Genomic DNA, 14,339 nt, shown 5'->3' on the forward strand with positions numbered 1-14,339 from the left:
AAAACCTGCAGACAGGTATATTTTGCTACATAAAATGTTACAGATTACCATACTAGTCAAGAGTTTTGGTGTTGATTATCCCCTCTGATAAACTTTGGGCTACACAATTTGCAGTGTTTTAACCCTTGTTTGGCCCAGTCACGACCATACGTGGTCAGTCGCAATGAGAAATCCGACTGCCCACATTCAAAAATCTCCCTGGGATGTTAATTTTCCACGTTCATACTCGCCAGCTTGATTTTGTCGATCGCAAAAGAGAAAAAATGTCGCCATGAGGTGGATTTTTCTTGCTCGCTCTCGTCAACTTGACAACGTGAGCAAGAAAAAAAACTCTGCTCGTTTTTCGGAGCTCCAAGTAATGCAGAGTGCCGAAGACTTCTCAAACTCTTCAAGCGGAGCGGAGTTCACCACGCAGACTTACATGGAAGTCCATGGATTACTACCGTAGGAAACGATTTTGGTGTTTGGGAACCCTTGTGACTAATTCTGGGGGCAGACGATATGAGTACTTTTAGTCCTGGTCAGGTCACTCAGCAGGTTTTATATTGTTTTGTCAACTTTAGCTTTGCATGCAGCTGTAATTTTATAACTACATTTTTGATGGTTGTCTTGTGAGAATGCGTATGCTCAGTGCTGTAAGCTTGCATTGGTTATGGTGAAAAAGCAGCAATAAAGTCTATGGGCTTGCTTTTTGGTTATACACACAGCTAGTCTAACTCATTTAGTGTGAAAAGCATATGTTACAGGTAATAACCTTCAAAGGCTGAGTATTGTTACACTGTGTTGAAACCTGTAATCAGGCCTTTTGTTACAAGGAATCTTAAAGACTAATGTAGTAGGTTAGTTTTTTTATATCAGTTGCTCTCTCTCTCACAAGTCTGGAAGTCGAAAACTTTGACTGTGATATTTCTGATTAGATCTTCTTGGGAGGGACCGTATATTTCTTTGCCAAACTAAGGGGTCAATTAGGATGGCGGATGGACTTTCCATCCTGTCGGAGGACGGGACCGTCTGCCACAGGGGCGGAGGTCCCGTGCCTCGAATTAGGATGCACCCGCCACAGTGGCGGGTGCATCCTGTATTTTTACATTGCGGCGGTCGGTGCTAAAAGCACCACCCACCGCAATGATAAAAATGCATGTTGTGCGCTTCAAAGCACAACATGACACGCACCGCACGGTGTCTGCCATGTTGTATTTTGAACCGCAGGGATGTACCATAGGTGCTCCCCATGTGCACCCCCCCTTCACCCTGGGGGCCCGCAACGGGCCCCCAAAGCAAAGACTGTATGCCTTTTCGTGGCGGCATTGCCGCCACGGAAAGGCATTGCCCACAGCACATCCAAATATGGCTGACGGTGTCTGATAGACACCGCCACCATATTAGACCTTTTCCGCCGCGGTCGCAAGGCGACCGCAGCGGAAAAGCGGCGGACGGTCCGCCCGTCCGCCATGGTCCCGTCCGCCATTGTAATATGGTGGGGGGGAAATAGGTGGCGGACGGGCACGGATGGTGGACAGATCGCCACTGCCTGCATGGCGGTGGCGATCCGTCCGCCATACTAATCGGCCCCATAATTTGGTACATATTTGTATCTGTATGACACAGGTAAAGTTTGCCTTTTGGAAAAACCTATGCCCCATACAATAGGCTTAACTTGGTTATTGTGTCAGGCCAATGTTGAAGATTATAGGGCTGATTAGTTCATTTGGAAAAGTTATGCTGAATTCCAGAGATCTGCTTATTATGAAAAGTCATGAGAAATGTAGTATGACTGATACAACTCAAAGCAAATAGGCCTTTCAAAATGGATTGTTTTATGCAATATACAATATGCACAATACTATTCCAAGATAGCTGCCCACTGATATGTTTTACTTTTTACTTATTTGTTATCGCCAGCATATGCGTGCCACATTTCAAAGGGCATTTTTCATTTAATTTACCTTTCTTTTGTGTGTGTGTGCGCATGTGTGTGCATTTGGGTGTGCGTGCGTGTGTGTGTGTTATTGGAAATGGATGAGTGGTGAATGCACAGAAGAATAAATGGTCAGAAGAGTGGATGCATGTATTCAAGCATAAGTGCCATAGTGCATGTATGAAGAACGACTGTGCACCTAAACTTACCTGTGACTGAAGAGATAATCTCAGTTATAATACAGAATAATCGACAGTGCCAGTGCTTGTTGATCTTTTGGGAAATTAACTGCAGTGTCCATGCGTTTCTATACCACTCTGTTCAAACTGTTTCCCCTTCTATTTACTTCCCAGATCCCTTCTAACTGGTCTCCACTTTGTATGTTTGCATCTGCTCCTTTTTGCCTGCATTCACATGACCATTTATGTTGAATGGATGGAATTGCTAGGGCCAGTTCATCAAGAGGTTCATTAAGAGAGCCAAAACATCCACATCAAAATAGTGTCAGATTTACTATGATTTTGTGTCGGGTTGTGTCACATCTGTGGAGGAGCCCTGAGTCAAAGTATTTTTGGCATTTACTAAACCACACAAAGCCACTTTCCATGGCTTTGCATGGTTTAGTAAATACAAAGTAATGCAGCGCACAGTGCTGCCTTGCATTACTATGCATCGGGTAGGCATTACATGGGTGGAGCATGGCGTTTCCTTGCACCCACCCACGAGTTTTGGCACAACCCCAGATTTACAGAGTAATGTAAACCTGAGTTTGCATCAAAATAGTTCACCTACCCGGCAGAGGCGTAATAAAGAGAAATATATTTATTTTGCCATGTTATTTCCTCGTTCGATGTGTGCTTACATTCCGCGGGACACATAAAAAGAGGAATATGCCTGTAAGTAATTGTCTTAGCACAATTGGTTTTGTGCAGGAAGGGATACCTTCCTGCACAAAACCAATTGTGCCAGTGGCACAAGGGTGCCTGTAGAGGCACTAGGCTGCACACAGTGCAGTGCATATGTAAATATGGAGCATTTCTTCTTTCTTCTTTTCATGCACCGCTCCATTTCTGTGCAACGTTGCGTGACACAATAGTAAATGTGCCACTTAAAAATCTAGTTCGAAAAACACTCTTCAAGTGTTAAAAGAATGTAACACTGCTGGAAGAAGATAGATAAGAAATTAAACTGGCACTGAAAATCAGTGGAAAGAAAAGTCAAATAAATGCTTTCTTCGCAAAAAAAGAGGTAACAAGGTAAATTAATTAAAACAATACAGAAATGGGATGAGGGATCATATTTCTCATGCAAATATCAACACAGCATTCACCCATTTTGCACCTCAGCTCTTCCTGTGCCAGATTTTGACAAATTCTCCCTCAAACAAGGCTTGAATCAGAGGCACTTGCCTTTTTCTTCTCCCTGTCTCTTGAATACTTTTCTAAAGAACTTCCAGGACATTGAGGATAACCTACTTTTCCACATGCCAGTCAAAGGGCCTTCAGTCATCGCATTCCTGTCTTCTCAGTATACCCTGCAGACCTTGGGATAGAGATGATAGGAAGTGGCTCTCTACAAATGATCTACTTTCATAAATAAATACATAGCCAACCCCGTCTCTCGTCCACACTCTGGAGGTCATCGGAGAATACTTTAGTCTGTTTGAGTACTCGAAAAAGAAACCCAAACAATGTTTTGAAGCCCTTATCTATACAAAAAAAACCTCAAATTCGCCTCAAAATTAAATCAATAACTTCTCAACAAATATCTACGGGGCATATTATCAAGGGGGTTTATCTCCGCTTTTTTGGCTTTAAAAGCCAAGAAAGTGGAGATAAAATTATCTCCCTATTACCAACCTGTCGTTAACACCAGTTAGCGACAGCTAGTAGGAGATAGCAACCATCTTGAGCACCACTTTGCATTTCAGTGATATTTATCACTAATGACATGCAAAGTGGGTGTGCCAAGATGTTAGTGACTGAAAACAGTCGCTAACATCGCTATCTCCTATTACCAACTTTTGGAGATATTCGAGCTAAGCGCGAATATCTCCAAAAGCTAACACCTGCCCTGAGCAGTCCTTAGCCATGTTATCCAATGGGAGGTGGATAACATGGCTAAGAGCATTAGCTCGCTAATGCATGAATATCGCTGACTTTTCAGCGATATTCATGCATTGCGGCCGATTTTTATCGCATTTGCGATAAACCTTGGTAATACCAAGGTTTATCTGCGATAAAAATCGCCGCAGCTCAGCGTTAATTTGTTCACGCTAACCAAGCAATAGCGATAATTATCGCTATTGCTTGGTAATATGCCCCTACATTCTTTCATTGTTCTTTCCTCTCTGTTTCTTGTCTTGGCCTTGCCTCAGCCTGCCCCTTATGGTTTAGTTTCTCTAATATGCCATGTATATACTTCCTTGCGAAATGCACTCATGTTGTAGCTCGTTGACCTGAAACGTCAACTGCAATTATTTATAGTGTTGAATTTCTTTACCTTTCTATTGCATAACTTCCTCCAGATTTCGGTTCTTAAGAATATTTTCTGTAAAGATCACCAAGTAGCGTTAAGCCTTACTATAAAAAAGTGTCAAATGAAATCAACAAAAATGAATGATTTTATGCATTAATGTAACAGGACTTTTTTAGTTCCCTGAGAGAAAGTTGGCATCAGGCGATGTCGCAACCAGCCTGTCCTTGATTCAGGTATAAAAGATCTTGAACAAATAAACCGTCCTGAACATTTTGAATCTCTGCAATTTTATGGGTCATTTGAATGGTGTTATTGAGAGGCACTGCTGCTGCTTTTGTTACAGGGGCCGATATTGCAGCACTGCTCTCAAAACCAGCCCCCAAGTAAAAAAAAAACAGCCCCCAGCACTCAAAAAACAGACCCCATCCTTCCAGCCCACTGGGATGCGCCCGGTGACTACTAAGGAGAGTCCGGCCCTACCCTTGTCTGGGCAGGGCTATGGGTGCTTGCTGAACATATAAAATCCTGCAACTACATCTTTGGATTTCCTCATTTCAGCAGTAACCTGGAAGCAAACCATGGCTTCAGACTTTACCGGGAAACAAATCTATCAGCGGGATTTCGACCCCAAAGACTATCTGGACACATACTACGGGGCTACAAATGGAGTCTTCATTAAGGACGGTTTCATGGAATTTGCGCTGAGAAAACTCCACAATGCTTTCACAACAGGTATATCATTTATTTGTGGGGTATCTTTCAAAAAAGTAATTCATCGGTCTGACTGGATGGCAAACTAGACACAAAACGGTCTTGTTCAGCCACCGGTCTGCGAAAGCTCCAAAGAAGGAACATTTCTTTTGCATTGAATTGCACATACTTTTGTATCCAATTGAAACTTGACTAAAAATAAATAAATAATGTGTATTTTTACATTTTTCATTTTGTGTGGGCATCTGCCACCAGGTATGTGCATGGTCAAAAACCTGAGTGATCGAGCATTTCCACCCAGCTCCTTATTGAGTCTAGGGCCAAACAGGTATAAGTTACATCTGTTTTGGCACTAGCATATATGTGTAAATGCCACTGAAAATTTTGATTCGAACAAGTTGCAATGTATGTTACTAGGGGTAATTTTAGTGGATCACCCTGCCCTTTACTCATTGCTTTCTATACACTGTGGTAGGTATTACCTGATATAGAATTGGATGTGTTTTGAATGGAAAAAATGCAGGGAGACAATTTTTATGGAAGACCGCAAATAGGGCCACATTTTAATGGAAATTCGACCACCTATAGCCCTTCGGTCCGACCGCCACATTTCAGTGCTGGTGGTTGGACCACAGCAGTCGGGGTCTAGACCGCTGCCTCCACCAGGATCTCAGACTCCGATGGGGCGACAGTCGGAGTCGTGTCTCTGAATGGCTACGGTGATGATCCGGGTACCTCCGTCTAAATTTGAATATCCCTTTCAAACAGCCTGTTCATTGTGGGACCACTGCACTGTAAAGGCTGTCAGAAAGGGCTATTGTGGGAACCAAATAAGACCCCAGTCTGAGGTGGGTCATTGGGCAGTGACCCTGGGGCTACATCAGGGCTGGACTGGCTACCGGGCGTTTTGGCATGCTGCCGAGCTGGGGGCTGATGCCACTGCAGTGGGGGCTAATTTCATTGATGGAGACCTGCGTGTGCTTCGAAATAAACAAAGCAAAACGAATTTTGCTCTGCACGCGCAGGTTCCCATCAACAAAATCAGCCCCCAGCTTGGCAGCATGCCAAAACGCCTGGTAGCCAGTCCGGCCCTGGTCTACATATAGTGCCCCCACTCAATCACCTCAATGCACAACATGGTGCATGCACACAGTACATGGGCGAGCAGGAGTTGCTGCGGCCATTTTCCTTGGCCGCAGGACAAGCCTCCATGATATGGAGCACTTTCTGGCTGGCAGCATGGCAGTCCCATCGATATGCTGCGGTTGGACCACAACCTTCTGTCTACCAGTCTCCTGACGCTGCAATAGCAGGAAGCGATCTGACTGACCGCCATCGAAATTAGGGCCTTAGGGGCAGATGTATCAAGATTCCATTTTGCGATTCTTAAATAGCGATTTTTAAGGAATCGCTATTTATAATTCGCAAAATGGAATGTATTAAAAAAATCGCTATTTCTTTGCGATTCCTTAATCTTCCTTATTTGCGAATTCGCATTTTGTGAATTCGCAAATAAGGAGTAATTTGCCATGCATTTCTATGGGCCAGGAGGCCCATAGGAATGATTGTGAAGTAATTCTCAAATTGCGAATTCGCAATTTGCTAATCGCAATTTGAGAATTATTTCAAGGGTGCAGGGGTGTCTCAAAGACATCCTGCTGCACCCCTGAAAGTTACATGTGTGTGCATATGGCGCACATACATGCCCTTTGGGCATGTGTGTGTGCGTCACATGCCACCATCAAAAATGCTAAATTGTGCATTTTTTAAAGATTTCGCAAATTACCATCAACTACAACTTGGTGGTAATTTGCGAATTCTTAAACAAAAATCGCAATTCAAAAATGCTACATACATAGCATTTAAGGAATCGCAAAATTGTGATTCCGATGCTATGGCAAAATAAGGAATTGCAAAGTTTTGCTATTTCTGATTTTGCGAATTGTTGATGCATGCCAAAACATGCAAAAAGACCTTTTGCGAATCGCAAAAGGCTTGATACATCTGCCCCTTAGTCACAAACGACAATGAAAGCATTAACACTGATTCACCAACATGAAACGGACAGCAAACTTGAATTTATGCAAACTTTGACCTCCGGTGACACCTCCTACATTTGCAGCTTAGGGAGATTCAAAAGAGCAAAGAGTGGAACATTTCTGAAGGTAAATGCGGCTCTTACAATCCGTTTTATTTTTGTCCACCTACTTCTGCCTTTATTGCCTCTGGCACTAGAAGTATCGAAGGACAAGCAAGGAATACCAGGTGCTTCCCATCCCCACCCCTGGATTGCCATAATTGATGCTGATGCATGAAAGATGAGTTTATTTCATGAGCACACCCTTGAAAGCTAGAAAAGTGTATGGGTGTGTTCAAGAAATCCATAAATATGATGGAATCTGCGCATTAGGGTATTTCACACTTTCTCTACTTTCACCACTTAAAAGAACACTGTTGATTATTTTGACAGTAAGATTACATTTAGCCAGCTGCTTTCGACATCTACTACAATCTCACCCTCACCCTTTCACTCAGTTTTTTTAAAAATGGTAAGAAAACACACAGAAGCACCACCGAAATATAAAATGCCTATTTCTGTTTACTTTGCAATAGAAACACGAAGAACAGCTCGCCTGTTGAAGCAGATGGTTCAGTCGTTGGATAAATTGGGGCAAACTGCCATCGGGTTGCAGGGTCAAATCGGGTCATTGTTTCACAATCCCTCCGGTTGCGGAATCAGTGACTAAAGAAAAACAATGTCGAAACTGCCAAAGGCAACGTAAAAGTGAAAAAAGAAGTAATTGACAGTAAACTTAAAAAGAATCACAGCTCTGGAGACATTGGTGGATTCGAAATGTAGGACAACATATGCATATGCTTCTGGTTTTCCTCTAGTTATGTTGGCCCTATTTATGAACTGTAGCTAGTGTGCAGGTTGGTTGTTCCTCTCAGATATGTAGCTACAAATTTGGAAATCTACATCACTCTGTTCCACTGGAAAATGTAGGACGTTGTTCTTAGATAATGAAATAGAATTTGCATTGTTTTATTATCTACACGATGCATGAAAGTAATAATGTCATTACTTAGAAAGTGAACAATTAACAAAGTCGATGATATTCTTTTAACATTGCGTATTAATATTTAATGTGTCCATCAGCAACTTTAAATAAAACTACACACAAATATTTTTTCAAAGTAGGACCTAAAGAAAATACAGTTTAACAGAATATACAAATAGTGAGTTCAGGTTGTAACTTCAACTGCAACATACTTTCCACACCTAATCTCCCTGACAAATGTCCTCACAACACAGTTAAGGCTACACTGACATACGTCAAAGACAAGAAACACACAAGACACACACCAATTAATGGTAGCCTTTTCAATTTGCCACAGCGCCTCTTCGATCATTCAAAAAACATTGGACGGAGAGAATGGCTCAATTTCTGAAAAGGTCTTGAAATTGTTTTAGAGTAAATGATGACCTAATTCACTTATGCCTATTTGCAATGTCCAAAATGTATAATTAAGCAGTTGGAAATTCTGAATAACATTCCGGAAAGTGAGCTAATCCAATCTCCTGGATGTCAAATATTTGAATTTTCCACTTCCTACCATTGGCTCATGAGGAATGTTTTGATAGAGACATGTGAAACGAGGTCATGCTTTCAGACTTTAGGGATTCTTGATGATCCAGAAAAACGTATGCTTTTATGGATCCAAGCACTGAATTTTCAAGGCAATTATCATCTTCAAAGGAGGAACCAGTGACATTGGGGAATTTTAGAATTAATGATAAAGTGTGAAGTTCCCTGACTTCGCCTGAGATCTACCTTCAGCTTTCCAGTACAATTCCCTCTAGTCAGATATCCGGTCCTATAAACAGGCTCTTTTTTTGCTGCCCTTTCCCTACTTTTTTTCTAAGGTTGTCTAGGTAAGCTGTTTGAAAAGCTGGGAAAGGGTTACAAAAAAATTGAAATGCGGGCAGGTGCAAAATTTCCCAACTCCGCACTCTGATTGTTTCAGTAAGAATTTGGGGCGTAAACATTTAAATTCTAAAGAACACTCCGTTTTCCTATTTGATCTGGATAGTTGAGCAATCTCATTGAATAAGCCGAATTTAGGTCTTGGACACAAGTTGTCATCATGTTTCTTACAAGTATGTTGCCCATATTTTTCTCACTGTTTACAGGTGGAGTGAAGGGAGACACCCTGATAGACATTGGCCCTGGACCTGCCATCTACCAGGAGCTGTCAGCCTGTGAGGCATTCAAAGAGATCATTGTTGCTGATTACACAGACCGAAACCGCGAGTACCTGGAGCGATGGCTGAAGAATGAGCCAGGCATGTTTGACTGGACCCCGGCTGTGAAGTTTGTCTGTGATCTTGAAGGACACAGGTAGACCACATATCTAGCACCATTCAATCTATGTGTCAGGAAACCTGATATGTGACATGAACTCAACAAATGGCGAACATAACACGTATTCTAAAGCTACATTCACCCTACAGAACATCTAGCCATCTTAATAGATGGAATTCCGTGTGGAGATACCGATCAGTAACGGTAATTCCCGCCACTGGGAATGATCATATGGAATTCACCTGACTCCTAATGTGGGCCTCAGTGTGTGCAAATTCAGATTACTTGTACTGATAACACATTTTTCTAGTTGACGACTGATCCCTCAGAGTTACACATGTTGCCTGCTTTATCTTTAGACAGTAGGAAAACAGATGAAACAAATTCTGAATTGCATTCTCCCCGCACAAATTTTGACTAAGGGAATAGACTGTGAGCCTCATTTATGGCATTTTTGTGTAGGGCAGTGCAGCAAGGCAGCATTCTGTGCTGTCTTTCGCCAAAGTAAAATGGTAGGAATGCACCATATTTAAGCAATAAGGTGCATTCCTGTACCTCCTGCTGCGCTGACTCTGTTTCGGTAGCCTGGAGCCAATGCAGACACCCATGCGCCATGCTGCAAGGGTGCCTCCATTGCAGGCAGGATTGTTTTTGTGCAGGACGGGGCACCATTTGACGCAAAAACAATCCTATGAGGCGTTTTCCTCCGTGTGTGCTGCGAGGAAAAACTAGGAGAAATTAAGTTATTTCGCCTCATTACGCATCACTTTGGGAGGCGTACAGATTTGGCACCCCCCAGGTTTACATGTTTTTGTAAATCTAGTGCAGCATCAAATCCCATGAGTGTTGCATGGGAAAACCCACTGCAACAACCATGGAACGCCTTCTGGTTGCAGAGTAAGACGGCACAGTTATTTGCGCTGCGTCACCTTACTCATTATTTATGAGGACACTCAAAGCCACGCAGGGTGGCTCTGCCTGCCTTCATAAATGTTTATGGGAGCCCTGCATCACTCTATGCCACTTTACGTGGTGCAAATGTGATTCAGGACTCTCATAAATAAGCCCTTGTGTTTTTCTAGGAGTGGTCATAGATATCAACTCCAACTTATTCTTTCTGAAAGCATTTTGAACCCACACATTTAGTAAGGTTTGCCAAGCAAAGAGGTGAAAATTGACATTAAAGCCTGTGTCATGAGAGAAAGACAGACCATAACACCACTTTTAGAAGAATAGTTCTCAAGTTCTCCGGAATTATGTATGAATTGATTTTTTTTATTACACTTGCCTCGCAGGATAAGTTGTGTGAGGTACACAAACTTTGCAACTTGTCTGTGGAATTTACCTTTTGCAACCCTCTTTCAGTTTCTGCTCCTCCTGTACAACTCCATGCTCAAATACCAGTTGGTTACTAGGGTCCACTTTATAGAAAAAGAGCACTGTCCCACTGCGCGGCTGTGCACACATAAGTCGGTGTGCTGAGTGCAGACTGGGACAGTGCGCTGTGGCACAACAAATGTGCCGTTCCCAGGGCAGACATGAATCCATGCCTGCACTCGGAAGAGTGCATTTGTGAAAGGCAGGCAGTCCATTTGAAGCTGGCAATGTCCTTTTCACTGTACAGGTTGCAAAGCTGCTTGCACATGAAAAGGCGGGAAAAAGGGCAGCGATCCCCCTGTAGGCAGGTGCAGTGAGTAATTACTACTGCTTCCTGGGCCCATGGTCTCACTCTTCCACCATTACAAGGAGAGCCCTGGGCGGTGGGGGGGTGGGGGGTGCTGGCTGTCACCAACTGGAGCCACCTCAAAGTGGCACATTAATTATTTCTTTTCAGTATGCCAAAAGAAAATGTCCAGTAACTCACATACTCCTGATAACTGATCTATTCACAACAAGTGTAATTCATCCAAAGGTTTTCAGCAAACGGACAATAAAACACGTCAATTCAAATTGATATGAAAGTATAATTTTGTGTGAACATAAAGGGACACCTTAATTGGAGGTAGGAATTCACTTCCCTCTGCCAATCTGCCAAGCCTGAAATCTCAATTGTAAGACTCAGCATGGGAGGTGGGGGGTTCCAATAAAATATTTGTGGAATCCAAGCTCTGCCTCGATTGGTTACCACAGAAATGCCATTAGCTGCGAACTAGGTGGCAGTGCTTATCACCTAACAAAAAAGGAGTCTTGGGGTGGCTTCCCTGACTGGCTACACATGTGCAGGTGGCCTTGAGACAGTATGAGCCCCTGTGAAGGTGGAGATTGGTCCTATCACTCCCATCTCCCAAGAGGTAACTTTTAGGATTACCTTCAATAGGTTGCTTGGATTGCTGAACCCTCACCCACAGTCACCTATAATGGAACACTTGGGATTTTAGGAGGGAGAGAATCCCAGATAATTCCCAGGTACCGGGCCACAGGTAGCTATAGTGGTAGCCATAGTGGTGGCTAACAAGATTGCGTTCTCTGTGTGGCCCTGCACACACTTGTAGCAGAATTAGAACTTCGCCATGGAGAAATATATTTTGGCTATAGCCTAGCCGAAATGCATAAGAATATTGGTATACTAATTAGGCCTGGGTGCAGTTCACAGAGTTTTGCTACGCAGAACTCCGCAAAGTTACAAAAAAACTCCGCAGAGTTCCGTGAGTGGCGGAGTGCAGTGCGAACTGCAGTTTGTGCTGGTATTTCTGCCGCTCAGGTAGAAATTCTACCCGAGCGGCAGCTCGCGAACTTACTGTTTGCGATCGCGAGCAGGGGAAAAACTCTGCTGCACATCGCGAAGCGGAGGTTTCTGCACTCCGCGGAGTGCGGAGTGCAGAAAACTCTGCAAACTCCACAAACAGAGCAAAGTTCACCGCCCAGGCCTAATACTAATTAGACAATGACCCTACAGAACACTTTGCATAACAGTTCTCCTTACTAGTTCTAAGCATAAAAATTAACAATATTCTCAGTTTCTCCACATCCTTTTGTTTCATGTACATCAACAGACGTCGTACTACCTTCCATCTAATTAGCCTGAGTTGCAAAATGTTAAGGTATTCTCCTGTGCACTTTCACCGGAAAATAACTGCTTTTTGGGCAAGTGCAAAATAAGGGTGATTCTTGAAGACTGATTTATGAAAACGGGAATTATCTGTCTGTGCAACTTACAACATCATAAAAAGGTGGGTGGAAAAGGGCACAGTATCACGATCACTTCGTTTGCATATGCAAACAAAGATAGAACAAAAACTGCAAAGGCAATATAAATACCAATTAATTTCACACATATCCCTGATTCACAAGACCGGTACAACTCATTTGCCTCTAAGTTACTTGATGCCAAAAGGCCACTATCCAAAGCAGGTGCAAGTCTGGAAAATGTAGCAGCCGATTGGCTTTGGCGTGTCTAAACTGTCTTTTCTAAGGGAACTAATGCTTTGTAAAAAGCGATTTAATTGGTCAAATAGCCTTTGTAGAGACCTTATTGCTTTGGAGCAAAATGCAATTTTAGTCTGAGCTTGCGTGGCTTAAATATCAACTTTACGGACAATTTTCTCCACATTTTATGCCTGGTCTTCATGTGTATTTTTGTGCATAGCAAAATGCACATTTCTAAGCACAGGCAACAACTTGCTGCTTTTATATCCCGGACCTTGGTGTAGGAAGCAATTTGATCACATTAGCTGCCACACGTGGTCCATATTTGTCATCCTCTAAGATTATACAGTGCTTGCTAAATATTTTGATTGCCACTTTTCTCCTGCGTTTGGGATTTTTATTGGCAACATCTAATTTATTCAACTTTTGTTTTAGTGAGAACGTTGCGGGGAAGCAAACGAAATTGAGAAAAACTATCAAGCGGATTATACCATGCGATGTCACGAAAAGTAACCCTATTGAACCACTGGTGCTGCCGAAGGTGGACTGTGTGACGACACTTGGCTGCCTGGAGTGTGCCTGTAAGGACCACAGTACTTACCAGAACGTTCTGAAGAACATTTCATCTTTGCTGAAGGTTAGAGGTCACCTCATCATCACCCACATCCTTGAGAGCACCTCCTTCCTCTCTGGCAACAAGCGCTTCTCCCTTTTGAACTTGGATGAAAAGTTCCTCAGGAAGGCAGTCACAGAGGCAGGCTTTGTTATTGTGGACCTCGAGGTCCTACACCGAGATTATGATAAAGCGATGTTTGACATTTGTGATCATTCTTCTAGCATTTTCTTTGTCGCCCGCAAAGTTAAAGAAGTTCAGTAAGTTCGAATCATTGCAATGAAGAGTCAACGTGCAAAATTAAAGGCTGTAAACAATCAACAGTGTGTAAAGTCTTTTAAAGAAGATTTAAATCAAATGTATGTTTTTTTGACCGGCTATCAGAAATAGAGAAGTTAGGACATAGAAAATACTAGAGAAGAAAGTACTAAAACTGTGATACAGACGGGGTAACAATCAATAATAAATAAATGTTTCTTTAGTCGTGTGTCACTATGTAACTCCTTGAACAGCTGTTTATGTTTACGGCTCTCGGTGTGATTGGGCCACATATTTGGGAAAAACAAAGAAGGATATACTATTAACAATCTAAATATGAAAGTGGGGAAAGTTATTTAGGTCTAGTTCGACTTTACGAACTATATGTACATTATTATAACTTTTTTTTTAAACCCTTAAAACTTCAGGAATCCCAGGCATCTACAACAGCATTAATGACTACACAAAAGTGAAGACGCTTGCTTTGGGAAGCTATAACCTGGTTAACAAGCATTGGCATAGCCAATAGGTCTCGCCTTTGGGACCTGATAAGTGTTTGATCATGCAGCACAATATTCTTGGTGCAACATCAACTGTTGCATGGCTAAACAATTTTAATGCCCCAAAG

At 42.6% G+C, this 14,339-nt stretch overlaps 1 protein-coding gene across 1 annotated transcript; it reads left to right on the top strand.

The window, feature by feature from the left end:
* Nucleotides 1-4,943: 4,943 nt before the first annotated feature.
* LOC147732846 (indolethylamine N-methyltransferase-like) lies at nt 4,944-13,934 on the top strand. The gene is made up of 3 exons (XM_086957391.1): nt 4,944-5,128; nt 9,303-9,510; nt 13,276-13,934. The coding sequence occupies exons 1-3, from the start codon at nt 4,975-4,977 to the stop codon at nt 13,715-13,717; spliced, it is 804 nt and encodes a 267-aa protein (XP_086813517.1). The 5' UTR covers nt 4,944-4,974; the 3' UTR covers nt 13,718-13,934.
* The last annotated feature ends 405 nt before the right edge of the window (nt 13,935-14,339 follow it).

This window comes from Lissotriton vulgaris, chromosome 2_1 (genome assembly GCF_964263255.1).
Source record: "Lissotriton vulgaris chromosome 2_1, aLisVul1.2, whole genome shotgun sequence".
Lineage (NCBI taxonomy): Eukaryota > Metazoa > Chordata > Amphibia > Caudata > Salamandridae > Lissotriton > Lissotriton vulgaris.